General features: G+C 36.9%; 1 protein-coding gene across 3 annotated transcripts in view; it reads right to left on the bottom strand.

Annotated features, from left to right (window-relative positions):
• Positions 1 to 22657, bottom strand: part of otogl (otogelin-like) — a 65792-nt gene that overhangs the window by 2742 nt on the left and 40393 nt on the right. For 2 of the 3 annotated variants that reach the window (XM_048168061.1, XM_048168062.1), the window contains exons 35-57: positions 22187 to 22465; positions 21604 to 21721; positions 20770 to 20849; positions 19947 to 20650; positions 17247 to 17424; positions 16174 to 16316; positions 16064 to 16087; positions 15883 to 15975; positions 15278 to 15461; positions 14678 to 14895; positions 14043 to 14184; positions 13733 to 13918; positions 13429 to 13641; positions 11915 to 12019; positions 11721 to 11828; positions 9858 to 9959; positions 9640 to 9744; positions 8879 to 8919; positions 8689 to 8752; positions 8406 to 8584; positions 5700 to 5804; positions 5315 to 5434; positions 5183 to 5228 (exon numbers count right to left, since the gene is read on the bottom strand). In XM_048168061.1, coding sequence (XP_048024018.1) covers positions 5183 to 5228; positions 5315 to 5434; positions 5700 to 5804; positions 8406 to 8584; positions 8689 to 8752; positions 8879 to 8919; positions 9640 to 9744; positions 9858 to 9959; positions 11721 to 11828; positions 11915 to 12019; positions 13429 to 13641; positions 13733 to 13918; positions 14043 to 14184; positions 14678 to 14895; positions 15278 to 15461; positions 15883 to 15975; positions 16064 to 16087; positions 16174 to 16316; positions 17247 to 17424; positions 19947 to 20650; positions 20770 to 20849; positions 21604 to 21721; positions 22187 to 22465 — 3537 coding nt within the window. Of the gene's footprint in view, positions 1 to 5182; positions 5229 to 5314; positions 5435 to 5527; positions 5590 to 5699; positions 5805 to 8405; positions 8585 to 8688; positions 8753 to 8878; positions 8920 to 9639; positions 9745 to 9857; positions 9960 to 11720; positions 11829 to 11914; positions 12020 to 13428; positions 13642 to 13732; positions 13919 to 14042; positions 14185 to 14677; positions 14896 to 15277; positions 15462 to 15882; positions 15976 to 16063; positions 16088 to 16173; positions 16317 to 17246; positions 17425 to 19946; positions 20651 to 20769; positions 20850 to 21603; positions 21722 to 22186; positions 22466 to 22657 lie in introns of all 3 variants that reach the window. The other variant, XR_007181555.1, reaches the window with a different exon arrangement.

The following is a 22657-nucleotide window of genomic DNA, read 5'->3' as shown; positions in this document are numbered from 1 at the left end:
AATAGTCCAATAGGCCTATTTGACATCAGTTGAGGTGAACCAAGTTCTTGCATTTTGAGTAGAGATTATGAAAACAAACATGAACTAATGTGCGCTGATAAATAATTTGCAATGAGACCAGAAACATGCAATTAAAATTTAAATAGACGTCATGTTGAATTTCAGCATGCTTATACACAATACTTTACAATATATGTGATATTTTGTGCCATAACATTATAGAGTGCAACAGTGCCCATCCCCTTTTTCAGCGGTGCTGGTTCCAGAAGTATTTTTCCCATTCATTTTTCCCATAGGGTTTTAAAAAAAAGTCTTGGTGAACGCCATAAACCAAGGCAATTGAGGTGAATCACAACACTATAAACTTTGATTTGAAGCAAAAAAAAAAAAAAAAAAAAAAAAAGAAAATTGGACAAAAAAGGTATATACGGAAGAGGATTAGGGCCAAGCAATAATAAAAAAATAAAACCATCTCGAGATTAAAGTGGTTAAATTTCGAGAAAAAACTCGTTAAATTTCGAGAAAAAAGTCGAAATAAAATGTTGAGAATAAACTCGTTAAATTACGAGAAAAAAAGTTGTTAAATTATGAGAACAAATTCGTTAAATTATGAGAAAAATGTCATTAAATTTCGAGAAAAAAGTCAAGATAAAATGTTGAGAATAAAGTCATTAAATTCCGAGAAAAAAAAGTTGTTACATTACGAGAACAAATTTGTTAAATTATGAGAAAAATGTCGTTAAATTTCGAGAAAAAAGTCGAGATAAAATGTTGAGAATAAACTCATTAAATTATGAGAATAAACTCATTAAATTACGAGAAAAAAGTCATTAAATTATGAGAACAAATTCGTAATTTAACGAATTCGTTCTCGTAATTTAACAAATTTTTTCTCATAATTTAATGACTTTATTCTCAACATTTTATCTCAACTTTTTTCTTGAAATTTAACGACTTTTTTCTCGAAATTTAACAACTTTAATCTCGAGATGGTTTTATTTTTTTATTATTGCTTGGCCCTAATCCTCTTCCGTAGGTACAAAACTGTGTACTTATCGGCTTTGGGGAGGGAAATAACTACAATCCCATGATGCATTGCGAACAACATAATCAAATTAAAAACGATGGAGAATCATACAACTACACATTTAAAAAATGTTGATTATAAAAAACAATAAACCAAAATATGCATATATTTGTATGTACATATATACATATATTTAAGTATTTTGAAAGTGTAGGGAGATCGACATTTGCAGTGCTTCACTGGAGTAGGCGGAGCTAAAGAGCTATTTTGGTGTGTTGCTTTTTTCGACTCTGATTGCTGTAATTTTCTGTACAGCATTATATAATGTAGTTTTTCACCAGGAATTTACTTCTGAAATTTGACTGTTGAACTCTATTAATCATAAAATAAATGTAAAAAAAGATTTAATGACATTAAAGGGATAGTTCACCCAAAAATGAAAATTTGATGTTTATCTGCTTACCCCCAGTGCATCCAAGATGTAGGTGAATTTGTTTCTTCAGTCGAACGCAAATTATGATTTTTAACTGCAACCGCTGCCGTCTGTCAGTCAAATAATAGCAGTGGATAGGAACTTCAACTATAACAGTAAATAAAACTTGCTTAGACAAATCCAAATTAGACCCTGCGGCTCATGACGACAAATTGATGTCTTAAGACACGAAACGATCGGTTTGTGTGAGAAACCGAACAGTATTTATATCATTTTTTACCTCTAAAACACCACTATGTCCAACTTCGTTCAGCTTCCTGTTAGTGAGGTCAAAAAACGCGTTCTGACGACGGAAGTGATGTCTCGCCCATATACTTCAATGAGCACGAGACATCACTTCCGTTGTCAGAGCGCGATCAGACCTCACACACCGGAAGCTGAACGCCGTTGGACATAGTGGTGTATTAGAGGTAAAAAATGATATAAATACTGTTCGGTTTCTCACACAAACCGATCGTTTCATGTCTTAAGACATCAATGTGTCGTCACGAGCCGCAGGGTTTAATTTGGATTTGTCTAAGCAAGTTTTATTTACTGTTATAGTTGAAGTTCCCATCCACTGCTATTATTTGACTGACAGACGGCAGCGGTTGCAGTTAAAAATCATAATTTGCGTTCGACTGAAGAAAAAAAGTCACCTACATCTTGGATGCCCTGGGGGTAAGCAGATAAACATCAAATTTTCATTTTTGGGTGAACTATCCCTTTAAGTACGTTAAATTTCACAAATTTGCAATATTCATTCATGAGGTCTGTTTTGACACCTAAACCAAGTAGTGTTTAATCTTTGTAAATGCGACTGTAACAATGAGTCAAGGACACGCACACACACACACACACACACACACACACACATCAAACCATATTAACACAGCAGGCTCAGTGACTATTATTACTGCACCTTGGGGGCTCCACTTGATTGACATGTTAGTTACCATGGTGACATTTGTCTGACAATGATCGAGTGGCACCATTGAGAACTGAACTTTTCACCCATATGTAAGTTTTGTTTGTATAACAATGACAAATAAAAAGGCATTTAATTCTTTTGAGGGCTGTGTGTGTGTGTGTAGGCGTAGGTGTGTGTGTGTGTCTGTTGTAAATTCCCAGCTCATTAATTTTGACACTGAGATTCTGGAGGTTCAAATGGAAGACAGGGTTTTGAAGATATCAGGGATTTCAACAGGAAATAAATCAAGACTTCACAGCTGTGCATCTGAGATGGTGGGAGGGACAGCTGATGAGTGTTTTTGGAAAGAAGTTGTGCCTGTGTTTGTTTTTGAATGCTACATGGATGTTCATGAGTACAAGAATTAAATGAATAATTCATAAAAAAAATGCCAATTCTGCCATTATTTACTCACCCTCATGTTGTGACGTTTTTTTCAATGGAACATAACGGTGACTTTTTATTTATTTTAATTTTTTTAATAATTTATGTATTTTTATTATTTATTTTATATTTCTGATTTATTTTTTTCTACCAAAATATTTCTGTAAATAATTAGAATAAATGTATTCTATTATTTAGCTTAAGACTTAATGTACAGTACTACTAAAAAAAAGTATGAATATTCTTCAAAACTACTTCTTTTGTGTTCCGCAGCAAAAAAAAAAAAAAAAAAAAAATGTAAGGAATTTAACCAACATGAGGGTGAGTAAATGATGACAGAATTTCTATTAATGTCCAAATGTCTCACACACTTAATTAATTCACTCAAACTAAGAGAAAAAAAAAACAAAAAACGGTAAGACTGAAAGAGATAAGAAAAAATATTTTTCTTCAACACACAAAATGTTATGAGACACAGATAAAGAAGAAAATTCAGTAGATGAGTGAGTACCTGTATCACAGTTAGTACTAGCAGTGGGTGTTACTGGACTAACGGAAAAAGGCAACAAACCAAGTCCAGCACCTGAGAAACACACAGGGGCAGGTTCACAAACTCACAAGTCTGTAACAAACTCATTTGGTTGAAGTCGCTCGTAAAGCTTCCAGCACAAACGCAAGAGCCCCCAAACCAATGCAAACACACACAAACCTGCACCCACAAGTGCCCTCATGCGTAAAAAGATGCACAGACCCACCGCGTACACAAAAAATACATACCAATTTGTTAAAAGCAAATTAATAGCACATAGCCAGCAAAGGCACATGCCAGACATGTTGAGTTTCTTCCTCGAAATCACCTCTGAATCCCTATAGCATGCCATGCCAATATAATCAAGAAAACCAGGTCTTATCTAAGAGTATATTAAAAACAGATTCATGCAGCATTTTCCAATATGCTTTCCTTGGTTTATGAGTAATGCAAAAAATATATACACTACCATTCAAATGTTTTGGGACCAGTAAGATTTTTGTTTTTAAAAGAAATGAATAATTTTATTCAGCAAGGACACGTCAAACTGATCAAAAGTGACAGCAAAGACATTTAATTATGTTAAAAAAGATTTTTATTCCAAATAAATGTTGTTCTTTTGAACTTTCTATTAATCAAAGAATCCTGAAAAAGAATCTATCATGGTTTCCAACAGTTTTCAACATTGATAAGAAATATTTGTTGAGCAAATCAGCTTATTAGAATGATTTCTGAAGGATCATGTGACACTGAAGAGTAATGATGCTGATTGCTGATGCTAAAATATATTCAAAAATAATATATATATATATATATTGATGTATATATATATATGTATTGATGTGAATATATTAAAATATATTCAAACAGTTATTTAAAATTGAGCAATATTTCCCCAATATTGCTGTTTTACTGTATTTTTGATCAAATAAATGTAGCCTTGGTGATTTGAGACTTATTTTATAAACTTTTAAAAAATCTTAAAGATCCCCGACTTTTGAAAGATTGAAATATCGGCTAGGGTTGCATTTTCCACAAGCATTGTAAGCCTAAATAGATTGCAGAGCCCATTGTTGCCAATGGTTTCTATGATCTACTACAATGCTTTTATGAAACGCAATCAATCCACAAATATTCGTCTGTCCGTTCGTCTTTGCATTTTAAATAATTTTGTAAAATACAGGGTTCCCACACCTTTTAATCTATGAATTCCCATGACTTTTCTATGATCTAGTAGATGATTCTAGTAGTTAAAGATTACTTAATTACTCATTGTTATAATTCAAGGTTTGCTAAAGTTATTCATTTGAACCTGTTTATACCTAAAGCATCAAGCTTTGACAAGAGACAGTTAAAAACCACAATCCCAATCCCAATCCCATAGCACAAAAACCAGCCTGAGCCACAGATTACACAAAAGACAAAGATAAAGTTAAGAACGCATAGAAAGGAGAATTGTACAGCAATCTGGCTTTCATTAAAATTGTCATCACGCAAAACCCTGTTCCGACAACACAAGCTAAAATCTATACATTTCTTCCAATATTACATCATGTATAATCATTGTATTTTAGAGAGAATTGAGGACAAGGAAAAGCACAATTGAAATTGAAAGAAAAGAATGAAAAGGCCCATGAGATATGTACAGCAGCGCTCATTTTTTCCCTGGGACAACAGGGAGCATCTAACCACAATGCAACCAGCAGCTAGTAAGCCCAGCACTGCTTCTCCATCATGCTGTTCCAAACATCCCCCAGCATTCCCAGAAAGCACAGCCAGCCCCAGACACACACTACTCACATGTCTTACAGCAACCGTCCACATACGTCTGAACCACGCCTCCATTCTGAAACAGAAAGCACAGGGGTTAGAAGAACAACAACACAAACAGATACAGAAGAAGCAAAAGGAATGCATTGATTTGAGTCAGACCTGAATACACTCTGTGTCATTGAAAGGAGGACAGACAACTCCAGAGGCCAGAACTACTGCCCCAACTGCAGTCTCCATACAGTCGAACCGTGTGCAGTTAGCCACCCATGAGCTACCTGCCTGCAAACCACATGAAAAAAAACCTTATCAGCTAAATGCATTTGAGGCTATTTCCTGAAAACAATAATGGAGTTGTGTGTGTTTCTGACCTACAGTAGCAATATTTTTATGGATAAATTTGCTGAAAATGCCCCCAGAAAATCTGACAAAACATCCTCAAAGGGGAAAATGTTCACAAATACAGAAAATAATGTCAGAAAGTTTCCTTCAAGGGTACATTTAGGGTTACATTAATAAAATGCACCAGAAGGTGAGTGCAGATTACCATAAATACTTCTGTAGTCCCGTTTTCACTGGGATATGAGCATGAGATGTTTTTGCAGGAGCCACAGCACACGTGTGGATCAGATGATGGGACATAAACCTGGTGCTACAGTGACAGAAATGTAAACAAAAATATATACATATATATTATACGTCTATTCTACACTTCTGAAGCATTGCTTATTCCATGAAATCCACCAAAACCAGCTATAATTTAGTTTTACATGACTATCCTCTACTTTTTTTCTAACCCTTAGAAGGCTAAAATTGGTGCTGTACCTTTAAAGGAACACTCCACTGAAAATAGGCTCATTTTCCAACTCCCCTAGAGTTAAACAGATGAGTTTTACCATTTTCGAATCCATTCAGCCGATCTCCTGGTCTGGCGGTACCACTTTTAGCATAGCTTAGCATAGTTCATTGAATCTGATTAGACCAATAGCATGATATTACGTAGCGGCTGTGAGCCCCTGTTTGCACAGGGAGCGTGCCTTGCAACCAAAGAATATACACTATATATTATATGTTCTATACTCTTTGCTTACAACCATGGAGACATTTGTGAGAGGCCCTGCGTAATATCATTGCACCTGCTGCACCCATGGTACGGCAGCAATGTTCCTTGATTATTACGCCGGAATGAGAGTATAGTTCCTAGCCATATCGGCCTAGAAAATCGCAACTTTTCATTTTCCGTCGGTCTTAGTACACAATGTAACTACAGAAGAGTCAAGTTTTAAATAGGAAAAATATCGAAACTCTTTGGTCATTTCTGAGTGAGATGCTAACGGTCTAATCAGATTCAATGAACTATGCTAAGCTATGCTAAAAGTGGTACCGCCAGACCCGGAATGATGAATGGATTCGAAAATGGTAAAACTCAACTGTTTAACTCTAGAGGAGTTGGAAAATGAGCCTATTTTCAGTGGAGTGTTCCTTTAAGACTTCTATGTAGAATCCTTCTGTTATGATTGACAAAACCAAGTCTACACTGTACATTGAAATATTTAATTTAGAAAAGCTTTTTTTTTTTTCCTTCTATGACATGTGCCTTTTAAACCTGGACTTTCATAAATTTCATGGAACATCATGTAAAATGTGGAAATATCCATTAATACATATATGTGACACTGGACCACAAAACCAGTCATAAGGGTTGAAATTGATTCATGAGATTTATACGTCATCTGAAAGCTGAATAAATAAGCTTTTCACCGATGAATGGTTTGTTAGGATAGGACAATATTTGGCCGAGATACAACTATTTGAAAATCTGGAATCTGAGGGTGCAAAAAAAGCAACATTTTGAGAAAATGGCCTTTAACCCTTAAATGCATGACTGTTTCGCCAATCATTCTTACATATTCGGGTCTTTATCGACCCGGATCTATATCTAACACGGAAGGATCTCTACCTGTCGCGATAATATAAAACTCCTCTGATATTAGAGTAACAATTACAGAAGAATAAAATAAAGCATATTTTGTTACCTTTTAGAGCTTGAAAGGGCTCTGTTTGAGCAGATGTTTTATGCCATCACCACTGTCCTCGTCAGAGCTCATTTCCCAGTAAATTCAGCAAATAATAGGCTATTTTTATGTTTGAGGTCACGAATATGAGCCCATTCGCGATCTCAAACGTATTCTCAAAACTATATAATTTTCAACATATCCAAAATCAATATTCCGATCGCTAACAGCTTCACCAGATCCATCCAGTAAGAGTTAGTCATATTGCGTTCAGTACTTGGTCTGCAGTAAATCGCTGAGCCATTTCATGTTTTTCTTATTATTTCGTTTTCTGTCTGAATGAATCGTCACTTCAGCATTGTGTATCAGACATTGCCAATTTGTGGAATAAAGGTGAATTGCACTTTTTCTGTCATCTAAGATTCAATTATTGTTGTGCAGAAAAAATATACGTACACTCATACACACTTCGGGTCGTTTGCGACCCTATACAATTTTTACACAAAATGAACGCAAAAATAGGCATTTTTTCTTGTTATATTCTTTATAATTAATTGATTAAGGAATACCAAGAAGGTTGATGTATAACTTTAAAAAATGAACGAGGAAGAGGGTAGTGAATGATGTCCCGGGTCACTAAAGACCCGAGGTATGCGTTTAAGGGTTAATCAAACACACCTGAACAAGCTAATCAAGTTCTTCTAGGCAGTTCTAATCGAGGCAGGTGAAGGTTTTTTTCAGGGTTGGAGATAAACTCTGCAGGACAGCGGCTCTCTAGGACCGAACTTGCCTACCCCTGGGTTAAAGGGTTAGTTTACCTAAAAATGAAAATTAAGACCTTTGTTCATCTTCAGAACACAAACTAAGATATTTTTGATGAAATCCGAGAGGTATATATGACTCGTCCATAGACAGCAATATAATGAACATTTTCAAGGTCCAGAAATGTACTAAAAGTATCGTTAAAGTTCAAATGCATATGCATATCCACTCACAAAAATAAATATTTGATATATTTACGGTAGGAAATTTACAAAATATCTTCATGGAACATGATCTTTACTTAATATCCTAATAATTTTTGCCATAAAAAAATAAAATAAAAATCATAAAAATTGATAATTTTGACCCATACAATGTATTGTTGGCAATAGCTACAAATATACCAGTGCGACTTATGACTGGTTTTGTGGTCTAGGGTCACATTTTGAAAGTTGCATTAGTTGTATGTGACTTACAGGTTCACACTTCTCAGAGCAGTTGGCAGTGGTGACCTCCATAGCGTAGAACCCGGTGCTGGGGTCTTTATGTGTGAGGCACTGAACCGTGTAACACAGTTCCCCCTCAAAGTATTGCACCATAGACTGGCCCGGGTTCAATATAGTCACACCCTGAAACAGACACACTTCTGCCTTCTCTACACACACATGCACACAGAGATACATAAACATACATTTGTGTTTCAGTTTCATTGAATAGCATGGCATTTTGAGTGTGTGAGTGTGTGAGTTTGAGTCTTACTGCAGTGATACAGTGGGCATCCACACGGGCCGCCGGGGTCTGGATCCTCTACTTTCACCTCACCCTTTAACACAAAGGTCATGGAATAATACTGTAGTTACAGGACAAGTCATTATGGCAATGTAATTCATGCACACAACAAAATGGACTACTGTATTCACACACACAGAATAAATTGTAGAACACTTACCGCAGCGCAGACAGGAAGTGTAATGTTGTTACAGTGGCATTCTAAAAACAACAAAAATAAATGTTACAAATGTAACTGTGGATATGCATACAAATAATACTTTGGCAAACCATGGTGACATGAAACTTTGATGCATACTGTACCATTCAAAAATTTGGGGAGGGTAAGATATTTTTAAGCTCACAGAGGGTGCATTTTATTTGATCAAAAATACAGTAAAATAGTAATATTGTGAAATATTAACAATTTAAATTTCTATTATTTGACTATATTTAAACATGTAATTTATTCCTGTGAATTTTCAGCATCATTACTCCAGTCTTCACTGTCACATGATCATTAAGAAATCATTCTAATATTTTAATTTGGTGCTCAAGAAACATTTCTTATCTTCTTATTATCAATGTTGAAAACAGTTTTTAGGTTCATGTTCAACACATGGTGATAGCAGCATGGTACTAGTTAGTGTAAAGTTTCTGTATCTGTGTGCTTGTGCATGTTTTTAGTTTATACTTTAAGAGAAAACTGTGGAATTTTTTCAAAACCTATCAAAAGTAAGAATAAAAAAACATCCACAAAAAGAATAAAAGTACATAGAGGGACAAAATGATGCCTTGTAAAATGTCAAAAGGTGAATCTGAGGATTTGAGTAAGGGTTATTCTATAGTTACTATAATTATCTTGATTATCTTAAAAACAAAATGAAGTCAAAGGGAAGTTAAGAGTTTAGATATCTAGGTAAGTGTGCATGTGTCCAATACCGCAGCGTGTCTCAGGGCAGCAGCTGTCCGGCACGGGTCTCTTCACAAGCACAGCTCCAGGGGCACAACTCACACTGGGCTCAGGACACAGACTCATATCACACACTGAAAAAAATCAAGACAGCCTTTAAACGCGTCATGTTTCTCTGTTTCATTACGACACACAAAATGACTGGGCACTTCAGTGCAGTGACTGCTTGTGTTTTTGTTATAACTACCACAATGATACTGTGGACAGCAGTGATTAGTGGTGTTCATATCCACAGCCAGTATCTCTCCAGGCAGACACACTGGTATAGGTTCAATACAGGACTCGCACACTGCAAAACATATGCAAATTATTACTACGGCATGCCATAACATCACAGAAAAATACAAATTATGATAATATATAATGCATTAATGTGTATTTTAAGGCTTTATAAATACTTGAATCTTTGTATATTTAAATATACATTGTACAGCATATTTATAATGAATTATAGAAAGATCAGGCATAACATTATGACCACCTTCCTAATATTGTGTCTGCCCCCCTTTTGCCTCCAAATCAGCCCTGACCCGTCGAGGGATGGACTCCACTAGACCCCTGAAGGTGTGCTGTGGTATCTGGCACCAAGATGTTAGCAGCAGATCCTTTAAGTCCTGGAAGTTGCGAGGTGGAGCCTCCATGGATCGGACTTGTTTGTTCAACACATCCCACAGATGCTTGTTTGAATTGAGATCTGGGGAATTTGGAGGCCAAGTCAACACCTCAAACTCATTGTTGTGCTCCTCAAACCTGAACCATTTCACGAGTTCACATTTACATATAATTAAGTATGGTAAGAGTTATGCGTATTTGGCGTGCTGTCCGGGGGAGGGATCCAAGCTCGGAAATTTTGGCCCCAACCCAGAGTACTCCCCCCGTTGTGGTAGAAGTAGATAGAACTGAAGTGAAGGAGAAGGGGTGGAGGAGGGATGCTGATGAACTGTCAGACGAACAGAGGTAAGTCTGCTGTATTTATACTTCATGTCATGGTTGCATTGATTAACTGAATGCTCTTCACCTGAGCTAATTAGGTTAATTATCTGCACCTGTTCCTCCCGAACGCTGTTAATAAAACATAATTTTTGCTTTGTGGCAGGTTCATTATGCTTCTGAAAGAGGTCACAGCCACCAGGGAATATCGTTTCCATGAAAGGGTGTACACATGGTCTGCAACAATGCTTAGGTAGGTGGTACGTGTCAAAGTAACATCCACATGGATGGCAGGACCCAAGGTTTCCCAGCAGAACATTGCCCAAAGCATCACACTGCCTCCACCGGCTTGCCTTCTTCCCATAGTGCATCCTGGTGCCATGTGTTGCCCAGGTAAGCGACGCAGACGCACCCAGCCATCCACATGATGTAAAAGAAAACGTGATTCATCAGACCAGGCCACTTTCTTCCATTACTCCGTGGTCCAGTTCTGATGCTCACGTGTCCACTGATAGCACTTTCAGCGGTGGACAGGGGTCAACATGGGCACCCTGACTGGTCTACGGCTATGCAGCCCCATACACAACAAACTGTGATGCACTGTGTATTCGGACACCTTTCTATCAGAACCAGCATTAACTTCTTGAGCAATTTGAGCTCCAGTAGCTCGTCTGTTGGATCAGTGAGCCTTGGCCGCCCATGACCCTGTCACCGGTTCACCACTGTTCCTTCCTTGGACCACTTTTGATACAGACCACTGCAGACCATGAACACCCCACAAGAGCTGCAGTTTTGGAGATGCTCTGACCCAGTCGTCTAGCCATCACAATTTGGCCCTTGTCAAACTCGCTGAAATCCTTACGCTTGCCCATTTTTCCTGCTTCTAACACATCAACTTTGAGGACAAAATGTTCACTTGCTGCCTAATATATCCCACCCACTAACAGGTGCCGTGATGAAGAGATAATCAGTGTTATTCACTTCACCTGTCAGTGGTCATAATGTTATGCCTGATTGTTGTATATGGCTTCACAGAGTCTTAATAATCATAAATAATGCATATTTGGGATTTTAGTGTTTAAACAGCTGTAGTACTGAAGTATTTATTATGTGTTTTTACCACACATGTAGCTGTAGCAGCAGGCGTGTGCCCCTCTGACTTCCACCAGGAACTGATCTTCTCTGCAAATCGGGGAAGGAACACTCAGGCATGCCAGCGGATCACATTCTAAGAGAGAGATCAATCAGAAGACTGACCCTTATCAACTGACCACATAAACAACCAGTCCTAGAAAGGATTACATGAGCTCTTACCACATCTGTATTCGGGACAGCAGGACAGAGCGCTGTAGCCAATCACCAGCTTGTCTCCATTCTCACAGCTAGGAACTTCACTCTGACAGATGGTGAGGTTACATTCTACACACACAGACAACACAGACACAAGCTTTTTTCATGCATATTTCTGGTTCATTTTCTTGGAAGAAAAATGCTATACATATTAAATGTGCATTCATTTGTTTAGTTATTTGTTTGTTTGTGCTGTGTCAGCATAAAAGGCCATTTTCATGGCAAGAACAAAAATAGGTAAATAAAATGAATAAACATAGAGAAATAGGATAAATCATTTAGATATAGAAAGAGAAAATCTAAACATTTTGCAAGTATCTTATGAAGATATATTTTGTTAACTTTAAGTACACTAGGATATAAATGGACCTAAAACAAACAGACATGGACTCAAAAGCACAAATTTTGACTTCATAAGATCCATTCACTTTAGGCTGTGTGGCAAACAATAACTCCCAGTTCAAATACTATTCAACTTATACTACCATTCAAAAGTTTGGGGTCGGTCCGATTTTTAAATGTTTTTGAAAAAAAAATCTCTTATGCTCACCAAGGCTGCTTTTATTTGACCAAAAATACAGTCAATTTATGAAATATTATTACAATTTAAAGTAACTCTTTACTATATGTATACATTTTAAAATGTAATTTATTCATGTAATGTCAAAACTGAATTTTCAGCATCAATACTCTAATATTCAGTGTCACATGATAACTAGCTTCCGGCAGACGGCCGTACGCAATGATTTACACCAAAAGAGTAACGAGACGTAGGATGTAGGAGTAGCATAAGTTTAGACACCTCTCGCGGTTCAAGCAAATTGGGCTGGGCAACAAACTCAAGCACTTCTTCTCTTGTATCAAAATCCTCCAACATTTTTCTTTAAAAATTCTCGTTTTAGACTTCTAATTCCACTTCCGCCGTAACTCAGTGCGTACTGCCATTTGTGGAAGTTAGTTATTATTTTTTATAAAGTATTAAATATGGATATTTTTCCTACGAAAACCCATCGCTTCGCTTCAGGAGGCTTTTATTAACCCCCTGGAGTCGTATGGATTACATTTATGATTGATGGATGGATGCACTTTTTTGGGCTTCTAAATCGTGAACGTCATTCACTACCATTATAAAGCTTGGAAGAGCCAGGATATTTTTAAATATAACTCTGATTGTGTTTGTCTGAAAGTAGATAGTCATATACACCTAGGATGGCTTGAGGGTGAGTAAATCATGGCATAATTTAAATTTTTGGGTGAACTATCCCTTTAATTCATCCTTGCTGAGCAAAAGTATGAATTTATTTCAAAAAACAAAAGTCTTTTGAACAGTAGTATATATAGTATGAGCGATAGCATTAGAGATGATTGCCTTCCAGCTCATAGTATATTGAAAATAAAACACCAAAGGTGCCAGGATGATATACTTATTTCTGATGGATTTGAGAAGCATACATCCATGTGTGTTTATATATTTATACCACAAATCTTCTTAGGACAGCAGACTCCCTCCTCCAGCACGTCAACTGCATACTCTCCCTCCCTCTCACACAGCGGGGCAGGTTCATAACTGCACTCGGGTTCCACAGGAACCACACTACCGTTCTCCAGACACTTGAACAGACAGCAGCCACGCAGAGAGCCGTTCCACACCTCACCCGGGGCACGTGGAGCACCATCGTTATCCGTACAAACTGATCACATAGAAATAACATTGTCACATTAATATTATCACAAGAAAGAGCACTTTATTTTGCATGCAAATGCACAGTGTGGCATTCTCACTGCATTGGTCCTCGGTGACACAGAAAGCAGAGTCTGCTCGGTGCAGGATGGTACCGCTTTTACAAACGCACTCCTCTCTGATAGAAGTACAGGTGCTCTCCTCGTAGTAATCTCGGTTCTGACATGTTCGGGTCTTACATGTATTCACACATGGTTTATATTCCTTACCAGGAGGACATTTGAGTGCTGTAAAATGTAAAAACACAAAAAAAAGTGAATAAATATACTACCAGTCAAAAGTTTTAAGACTGAAAATGTACATTTAGTCACACAAGCGTTTGACTGGTATAGTATCTGTAAACACACTCACGGCAGAAGTTGTTTTTCCTCCAGCTGAAGCAGATCTGATGTGTGTAGCAAATGGCCACATAAGCAGCCAGGAAGTCACACTCATGCTCTTTATAATGTAGGTCACCGGCCCATATCTTATCACAGAAATTTTCTGGAGAAACCTGCAAAATTGCACTTGGAAATTCAATATAAAGTGGCCAAGTCGGTGTACGGTGTGAGTGGGAACTTACATATGGGGACACAATCCAGTGAGGATGAAATTTCTCTAAATGTCCCCAGAATATTAGCAAAACATGTCAAAATAACTAAAAATAGTAAGTAACAGTAAGTTGTAATTTTTCATTGAATATTTTTATATTATTTTAGCTTTATATCTATTACAAAACAATTGATCAATAACAGAAGTTTTAGTTAACAATTATAACATTGGTAAAAATGCGTTAAAAAATAGTCCTTTATGGCCCAAATTATGTTTACTTAAAGTATTTATTTAATTATTTAAATCTGAACCAGCTAAATAAGATTTTAGAGTTAACATTAATCTGTAGTAATTTAAATGTAATTTTTAACATTAACATATAATTATTTAAATGCGCTTTTATTAAAAGCAATGGATGTAAATGGGACGCCCATGCTCAAGCTTGTGTGTAGTACCTTGTGGTGACATTTAGAGAAAGGTCTCTGGTTGAGCATGGTGAAACATTTGGAGCAGTTGCCGGTGGTGCAGTTGTCTCCCACTCTGCGGAAGTAATCTGTATCCTCTGACGTATCCACCATCCATCCGTGCAGAAACATGGGGATGTCCTCAACATCCCGGACCACAGTGCCATTGGGCAGGCGCAGGTCATCAGCTGGATTACCATCGCAACATCCTGACAAAGGAAACAAAATATGTTGGTAACAAAATACATCCAACACACTAACATGACCAAATAGAGTTGAATTATTAAAGGCAACGTAGAAAAATAAAAACACATTTAGTTTCCAAAATGTGACATATTTCAGAATGAAACTAAATAATATTCATATATTATCTGGATTTGGTTGTATTGTGAAAAGTAGGATTATATTATATCCACCCATGAAACCTGGTTACATCAACAGAACAATTTACATTTTGATGAAAGATTATAAAAGCATTTCTTTCTTTTACACAAACATGCACTGATGATTTGTGCACAACAAGATCTCAGATACTGAGAGAAAGTGTGCTCCTGTTTGATTTCATAGTTTAACAAAGTGTAACATACTGACCACAGAGCCCCCTAGTGGAGGTATTATCAGGAGCCGTGTACTGTAGAACCATAATGCCAGTGCTGTGGTACCACTTTATGTTGATCCCACCAGGCGTATCAATGATGTACATTGTCCCGGTGTCATCAATATGGAAGTTCTGTCTGGTTAGAGGAAGCCGAGCCGTAATCTGATTCACCGACACCTGCGTCAGAACAACATATATTCATGCGTCTATGTGCCATGATTAAGGGGAGGTACGAGATGCATGAATTATTTATAATGTTTCTTGAGCAGCAAATCAGTATATTAGAATGATTTCTGAAGGATCATGTGACACTGAAGACTGGAGTAATGATGCTGAAAACTCAGCTTTTTTTGAAATTGTAATAATATTTCACAATATTACTGTTTTTACTGTATTTTTGATCAAATAAATGCAGTCTTGGTGTACAAAAGAGGTTTTTTTTTTAAAAGCATATAAAAAAACCTTACAAACCCAAGCTGTTGGACTCTAGTGTATATGCTATTCATTTCCTTACATGTTCCTTTAGAACATTCCCTTAACAAAGGTGTTTACAATAACATGATTCATAACTAAACATGCAGGTGCTAAACTTTGTTACCTTTCTGTCCAAACGGTTGATCATAATTCTGTATGAGTGAGTTGTAATGTTCAGCTTCTTAAAACACAGACCAGAGGTTCCACCAGAGGGAGTCTAACGGAAAGAAAATAAGCTTGTGACCCTGATTAAGATGATTACAATGAATAACATTTTAACATAAAATAGCTAATAATACACTTACAGGTCTTCTGATGTAGTTCACACTCTGGAAGGAAAAGTAAAGCATTTAACAGAAACATAAAGAAGCATATTTAGAAGACATAGCATGGTAGAGTGTTAGCTTGGGTTTACCTCACTGGTTGGGCATTTCTCAATGTGGCCAACTATCTTCTCTCTGGGCAGGTGGACCAGAATATAAGAACCGATATCATACAGAGCCACATTATTCCCATCAAATGTGATCACACGCAGGTCAGAGATTATAGAGCAGCGACCTGACAGTACATACACACACACACACACATAGAGAGAGAGAGAGACATACTGTAAAAGTCAAAACATAAGGTGTTTCTGTTGAACACTTTATTTAACATAACCAGTGATTATATTAATAACTAAAACTATTAAATATCCCTTTCAGTAACTGAAATAAAGCTGAAATAAAGTATAAATTTTAGATAAAAACTTAAATGAAAATAAGAAATGTTGCCATGAAATAAATTATTTGAAGTTGAAGTACTAAATACATTAAAAAAATAAATAAAAATAAAAATTAAAGATATATAGAAATATATATTTAAAAAATAATAATAAAAAAGAAAATTACTAAAACAAATGAAAACTTAAAATATAAAATTAAAACTAAATCAAAATATTAATTATTAATTACTATATACTGTTATATATTATTATATAATAACTAGTATATACACTACCATTCAAAAGTTTGGGGTCGCTCACCAAATTAATTTAAAATAACTGTTTTCTATGTGAATAGATAGATGCAAAGCTGAATTTTTATTACTCCAGTCTTCAGTGTCACACGATCCTTCAGAAATCATTCCAATATGCTGATTTGCTGCTCAAGAAACAGTCCTTATCATTATCAATGTTAAAAAAACTGTTGTGCTGCTTCATGTTTTTGTGGAAACTATGATACATTTTGTTTTTCAGGATTCTTTGATGAATAGAAAGTTCAAAAGAACTGCATTTATTTGAAATATTTGAATTTTTTTAAAACATTAAATGTCTTTCTGACACTCTTGATCTGTTTAATGCATCCTTGTTGAATAAAAATATTAATTTCTTTTAAAAAAAAAAAGAAAGAAGAAAAAATCTTACTGACCCCAAACTTTTGAATGGTAGTGTAAAACTGACATTAAAACCTCCCATCTAGAGCAAATCTGAAAGTGTGTATGTCTTACATGGGCACTGCCACAGTGGGCAGCAGGGATCTGTGTTGGTCTGGATTGGTGTGCCCAGCAGGTTGCACTGTGGCTGGCTGATGTTATATCTGCAGTGTTGGGAGGAATTATGCAGCATCAGCTGTCCATTTAAGCAGATGTACTCACTGCACTCGTCCACACGCAATGAATATGGAGGCTGTATGGATACAGAACAGAGATGTTCATGAAATACAGAGCATATAAACCCTTCTACCACAAAAAACTTCCCCAAAAAACATCGGGATTTCAACTTTATTAGGTACTTTTGGATGCTATTACGTAGTATGCATTGCTCAACTATCTTCAAACAACTTTTTTATGCCTGTGATCTGTTATTGTGTTATATTACAACAGAGTCATCAATTATTTACTGTACCACATCTTAAAGGATTAGTTCAACCGTTTGGGCTCTATTGAAGTCTGCTATATGGAGAAAAATCCTGGAATGTTTTCATCAAAAACCTTCATTTCTTATCGACTGAAGAAAGAAAGACATGACCATCTTGGATGACATGGGGGTGAGGAAATTATCAGGAAATTTTAATTTGAAAGTGAACTAATCCTTTAACACATGATGCTTCCCTTCAGGCATCAACATCCTGGCAAGTGGACAGGAATGACTCAATAACAAGGAGTTAAGGCTGGTAGGTGTTCACCCTATGTGGATCAACAATTAATCTTGAGGATGTGTATATCTATGGCCATATGTGTAAATGTGTCAGAGAGATATCCAAGTCAGGGAGGGAAATGGAAGACATCAGCTCTCACTTAATACTGTTGAAACCATCACTGATATATCACGGACGATGATTCAACAGTAACTAATAGGCAATACTGTTTTTCTTGGCAAACACAGACACACTAGGAATGAGATTTGAATGATTCCTTGATTCTGAATCTTTAACTACATGTTGTTGTATGAAGAACCACTCGCTATAACTATACATATTTAAGTCTCATGAGTCTTAGGTGCACATGAGTAACATCTTTTATTCACAGTCATTCAGTTTATCTTGAGTTTGACATAACAAAGTAATTACTTTCAATTCAGGGAGTAAGTCAACAACAGATTCAACTAATTCACTTATAACCAAATTTACAAACTGAATTCCAGTGTTTATTCAGGTATGAACATTTTACAATTTTATGCACAAAATGAGCTCATTTCAAATTTGATGCCTGCCACAGGTCTCAAAATAATTGGGTCGGGGGCATGCTTACCATGGTGTAGCATCTCTTCTTTTCAAAACAGTTTGAAGACGTCTGGGCATCGAGGTTATGAGTTTCTGGAGTTTTGGTGTTTGAATTTGGTCCCATTCTTGCCTGATATAGGTTTCCAGCTGCTAAAGACTTCATGGTCATCTGTATTTTTCGATTAATGATGCACCAAACGTTCTCTATAGGTGAAAGATCTGGACTGCAGGCAGGCCAGCATGTATGTTGCAGTATGTTGTTTTGCATTGTCCTGCTGAAATACACAAGGCCTTCCCTGAAATAGACATCGTCTGGAAACCTTTATATACCTTTCAGCATTTATAGTGCCTTCCACAACATGCAAGCTGCCCATACCATATGTGCTTATGTACCCTCATACCATCAGAGATGCTGGCTTTTGAACTGAATGTTGATGACACGCTGGAAGGTCTCCCTCCTCTTTAGCCCGGAGGACACGGCGTCCGTGATTACCAGCAAGAAAATTTTGACTCGTCTGACCATAGAAAACTTTTCCACTTTGAAACAGTCCATTTTAAATGAGCCTTGGCCCACAGGACAGGACGGTGCTTTTGGACCATGTTCACATATGGCTTACTTTTTGCATGACAGAGCTTTAGTTGGCATCTGCAGATGGCACGGCAGATTGTGTTTACCGACAGTGGTTTCTGGAAGTATTCCTGGGCCCATTTAGTAATGTCATTGACACAATCATGCCGATGAGTGATGCAGTGTTGTCTGAGGTCCCTTATGCACAAAGATTTCTCCAGTTTCTCTGAATCTTTTGATGATGATATGCACTGTAGATGATGAGATTTGCAAAGCCTTTGCAATTTGACATCGAGGAACATTGTTTTCGACAATCTGTTTATGCTCTCTTTCAAAGATTGGAGTGCCTATGCCCATCTTTACTTCTGAGAGACTCTGCCTCTCTAAGACATCCCTTTTATAGCTAATCATTTTACTGACCTGATATCAATTAACTTAATTAGTTGCTAGATGTTCTCCCAGCTGAATCTTTTCAAAATGTCTTGCTTTTTCAGCCATTTGTTGCCCCCGTGCCAACTTTTTTGAGACCTGTAGCAGGCATCAAATTTGAAATGAGCTCATTTAGTGGATAAAAGTGTAAAATTTCTCCATTTAAACGTGTTATGTTATCTATGTTCTATTGTGAATAAAATATTGGCTCATGTGATTTGAAAGTCTTTTAGTTTTCATTTTATTCAAATTTAAAATAAAAAAGTCCCAACTTTTCCGGAATTGGAGATCATAACTGATTTTTTGTGAGATTATTTGACTGATTCATTAAAAAGAACCAGCTCAACGAATGATTCATTCACAAGTCCAAGATGTATGTTTACGGTTGCACGCAACAATGCGATACTATGAATATCATTGAATATTGAAACAAAAATATTTGAATATATTCAGAATAACAATCACCAACACTAACACACAAACTCTTACCGTGCAGGGTCCTGTGGGTACAAGGAACGGAGGAAGAACTGTTGTTATTCCGGCTGTCTCAGGTGAAGGAGAGGGTGAAGGCATCACCTCAGAAGTTGTTGAAACTGTTGCTGTAGTTGTCGAAGGCTCCTCGGTCGTCATGACAGATGTTGTCTCCGTGGTGATGATTGTTGTAGTAGGTTTTGAAGTTGTGGTCTCAGTAGTAATTAATGTGGTGGTTGTAACAGGCGGGATGGTGGTGGTGGTCGGAGAGGTCGTCTCTAGTTCGGTGGTGGCCTCGGGTGTGGTCAGCACCTCTGTGGTCGAGGTAGGTAATGCTAACGTGGTAAAAAATGTTGTGGGTTCTGGAGTGGGCGTGGCTGTTGTGGTGGGTGGAGCAGTGCTGACTATAGGGGGTTCTGTGGTTGGTGGAGAGGGTGTTGTAGGAGTTTCAGTGGGCGTGGTTGTGGCCAATGTTGAAGAGAGTGTGGTTGGTGGTAATGTGGGTGTAGTTGGGCTGCCAATTAAATCATCTGCTTCTAAAGGTGTAGTTACGATTGTAGTACTGGCAGTTGTGCTCGGAGCTGTGCTTGGTGTTGCCGTTGTGGTGGAGGGAGTTGTTGTGGTTGTAGTTGTGGTTGTAGGAGCAGAGGTGGGAGCCACCGTGGTTCGGTTTGATCGGGTCACAAACATGTAAGGAGTCGGAGTTGGAGATAGTATCACACCTGCGACAACAAGTACATTAGAAACAATACAGGTGCTAAGATAAATCTAACTGTGTGCATATATGTTTATAGAAGTGAGAAAGATGATGAAAGTTGTGAAATTATTGTTTCACACGTACAATCTTCTTTGTACACACACCGCCTGGTCACTTCATCCAGCAGCATAGACTTGGGACAACGTGGAAAACAACCTTCAACCCTAAACCAGATCAGAGAGTGAAAGACAACATAACAGATCTGGATTTTTACTTTTCCTGAAGAAATTGTGAGGGTGAATATTTTTGAAAACATCTTTTGTGTTCAGTAGAAGAAAGAAGCTCATACAACTTGGGGGTGAGTAAATGATGACAGAATTTTAATATTTGGATGAACTATCCCATTAATGCTCCTAAAGCAGAGGTTCTCAACCTTTTTGATTTGAAGGCTCACACGTATAAATTATTTTTAGTATTTCTACTGTAATTATGATGAAGCAGCTTGTTTTCATACTATTTTTTATAAACAGAAACAGGGAGTATTGATATTATTTAAATTAATTAACCACGATTTTTTGTGACTTCAGAAATTTCAAGAACTGTATGTTCCTCAAATAAAAACAAGTTACTGAGGAGGAAAAACAAATATTTGTAGGATTTTTATTTTATCATATTTTATTATAAGGAATGCAATTCAGTTCACATCATCATTTATGTGTTTCAGCATTTTAAATTAGATTAGAATATATTAATAATAAATTATTAACTTAAATACTTTTTAGTCATCTTGAGGCCCCCTTGAAGTTTCCTGAAGCCCCTTTTGGGCTTCGGAACCTGGTTGAGAACAACTGTCCTAAAGGCTTGATTTTCTTTAATATCTTTCTTTTGTTTTTGGAGTGAAACATGACAATTATTAAACAAACATTTTGTAAAATTGTCATGTATATTATTATAGTATAAGCACATGCAAGATCTTACGGAGGTAGAAACTGGCAGCGTGTGGCATCGGGGTCACTGCATGTTTTCACACATGGACTGGCACATGCGTGATATTTCCATTCGCACATCAAGCGGTAAGGGATCACAAAACTGCTCTCTAATATCCAGGATCACAACCACCATAAAAAAGACACAAAAAAATAACATCAATATTACAGAAAGCCTCTCGAAATAGGTGGGTACATTTTTAGAGAGTACCGCATGATACTCGGAGGATTATTAGAGTTATTCAGGTATAGTTTCTGTGTAACATGAGCTTATACGATAAGCAGGCCCACACAAATCTGCACCTGCAGAACTTGGCAAATGCTCAGCAGATTTCTGCAGAATTGCAGCATCCAATCTCAATTTATTATATACTCATTTAATGTTTACAGCTTCCAATAAGGGTGTAGCACCCTCAGCTCTGTTTAAAACATTTCACCATGTTTAAATTCATTCCATAGAAAGAAATTTCCCTGAAATTCAGTGCAGATAATGTGAAAAAAAAAAACTGGGCCTGATAATAAGATAAATTGTATTTGCAGATATATATATATATATATACACAGATCGGTCTTACCCTCAATAATAAAACTGCTGCTAATTTTGAAGTTGTAAGTGTTGTCGTAGTTCTGAGCACGTGCGTGCAAGTGTGAGAGGGTGAGGAAGACGCCCTTTTGGCTGTGCAACTCAAAGGATGATCGCCCAGGTAACCACAAGCCCTGGTGGTGGATGAAGGTCGCCTGCCGTCCAAACTCTTCCCCATTCTGCCAGTGTTCCAATCGCAACCCACGGTTCCCAGTAACACACAGGAAGTAGTTGGGCCTCTCTGCAGACTCCAGTGAAACAAGAGGAAGTCCTAAATACAGCAAAATACCAAGCACAATATCAGTAGATGCTACTCTTTTTGATTTAAAATAAGACTGAAATAAGAGAGCTAATAAGTATTTTTTTCAGAGGTTGGCCAATTTTGTTCCATCATCTAATAAGATGTGGGCATGTGATCAGCTACAATAATACAATACAGCTTTACAATAATAATAATAATAAT

Source organism: Megalobrama amblycephala, linkage group LG19 (genome assembly GCF_018812025.1).
Source record: "Megalobrama amblycephala isolate DHTTF-2021 linkage group LG19, ASM1881202v1, whole genome shotgun sequence".
NCBI classification, from domain to species: domain Eukaryota; kingdom Metazoa; phylum Chordata; class Actinopteri; order Cypriniformes; family Xenocyprididae; genus Megalobrama; species Megalobrama amblycephala.
The sequence above is the reverse complement of the archived record's forward strand: the minus strand, read 5'-3'. Positions and strand labels throughout refer to the sequence as shown.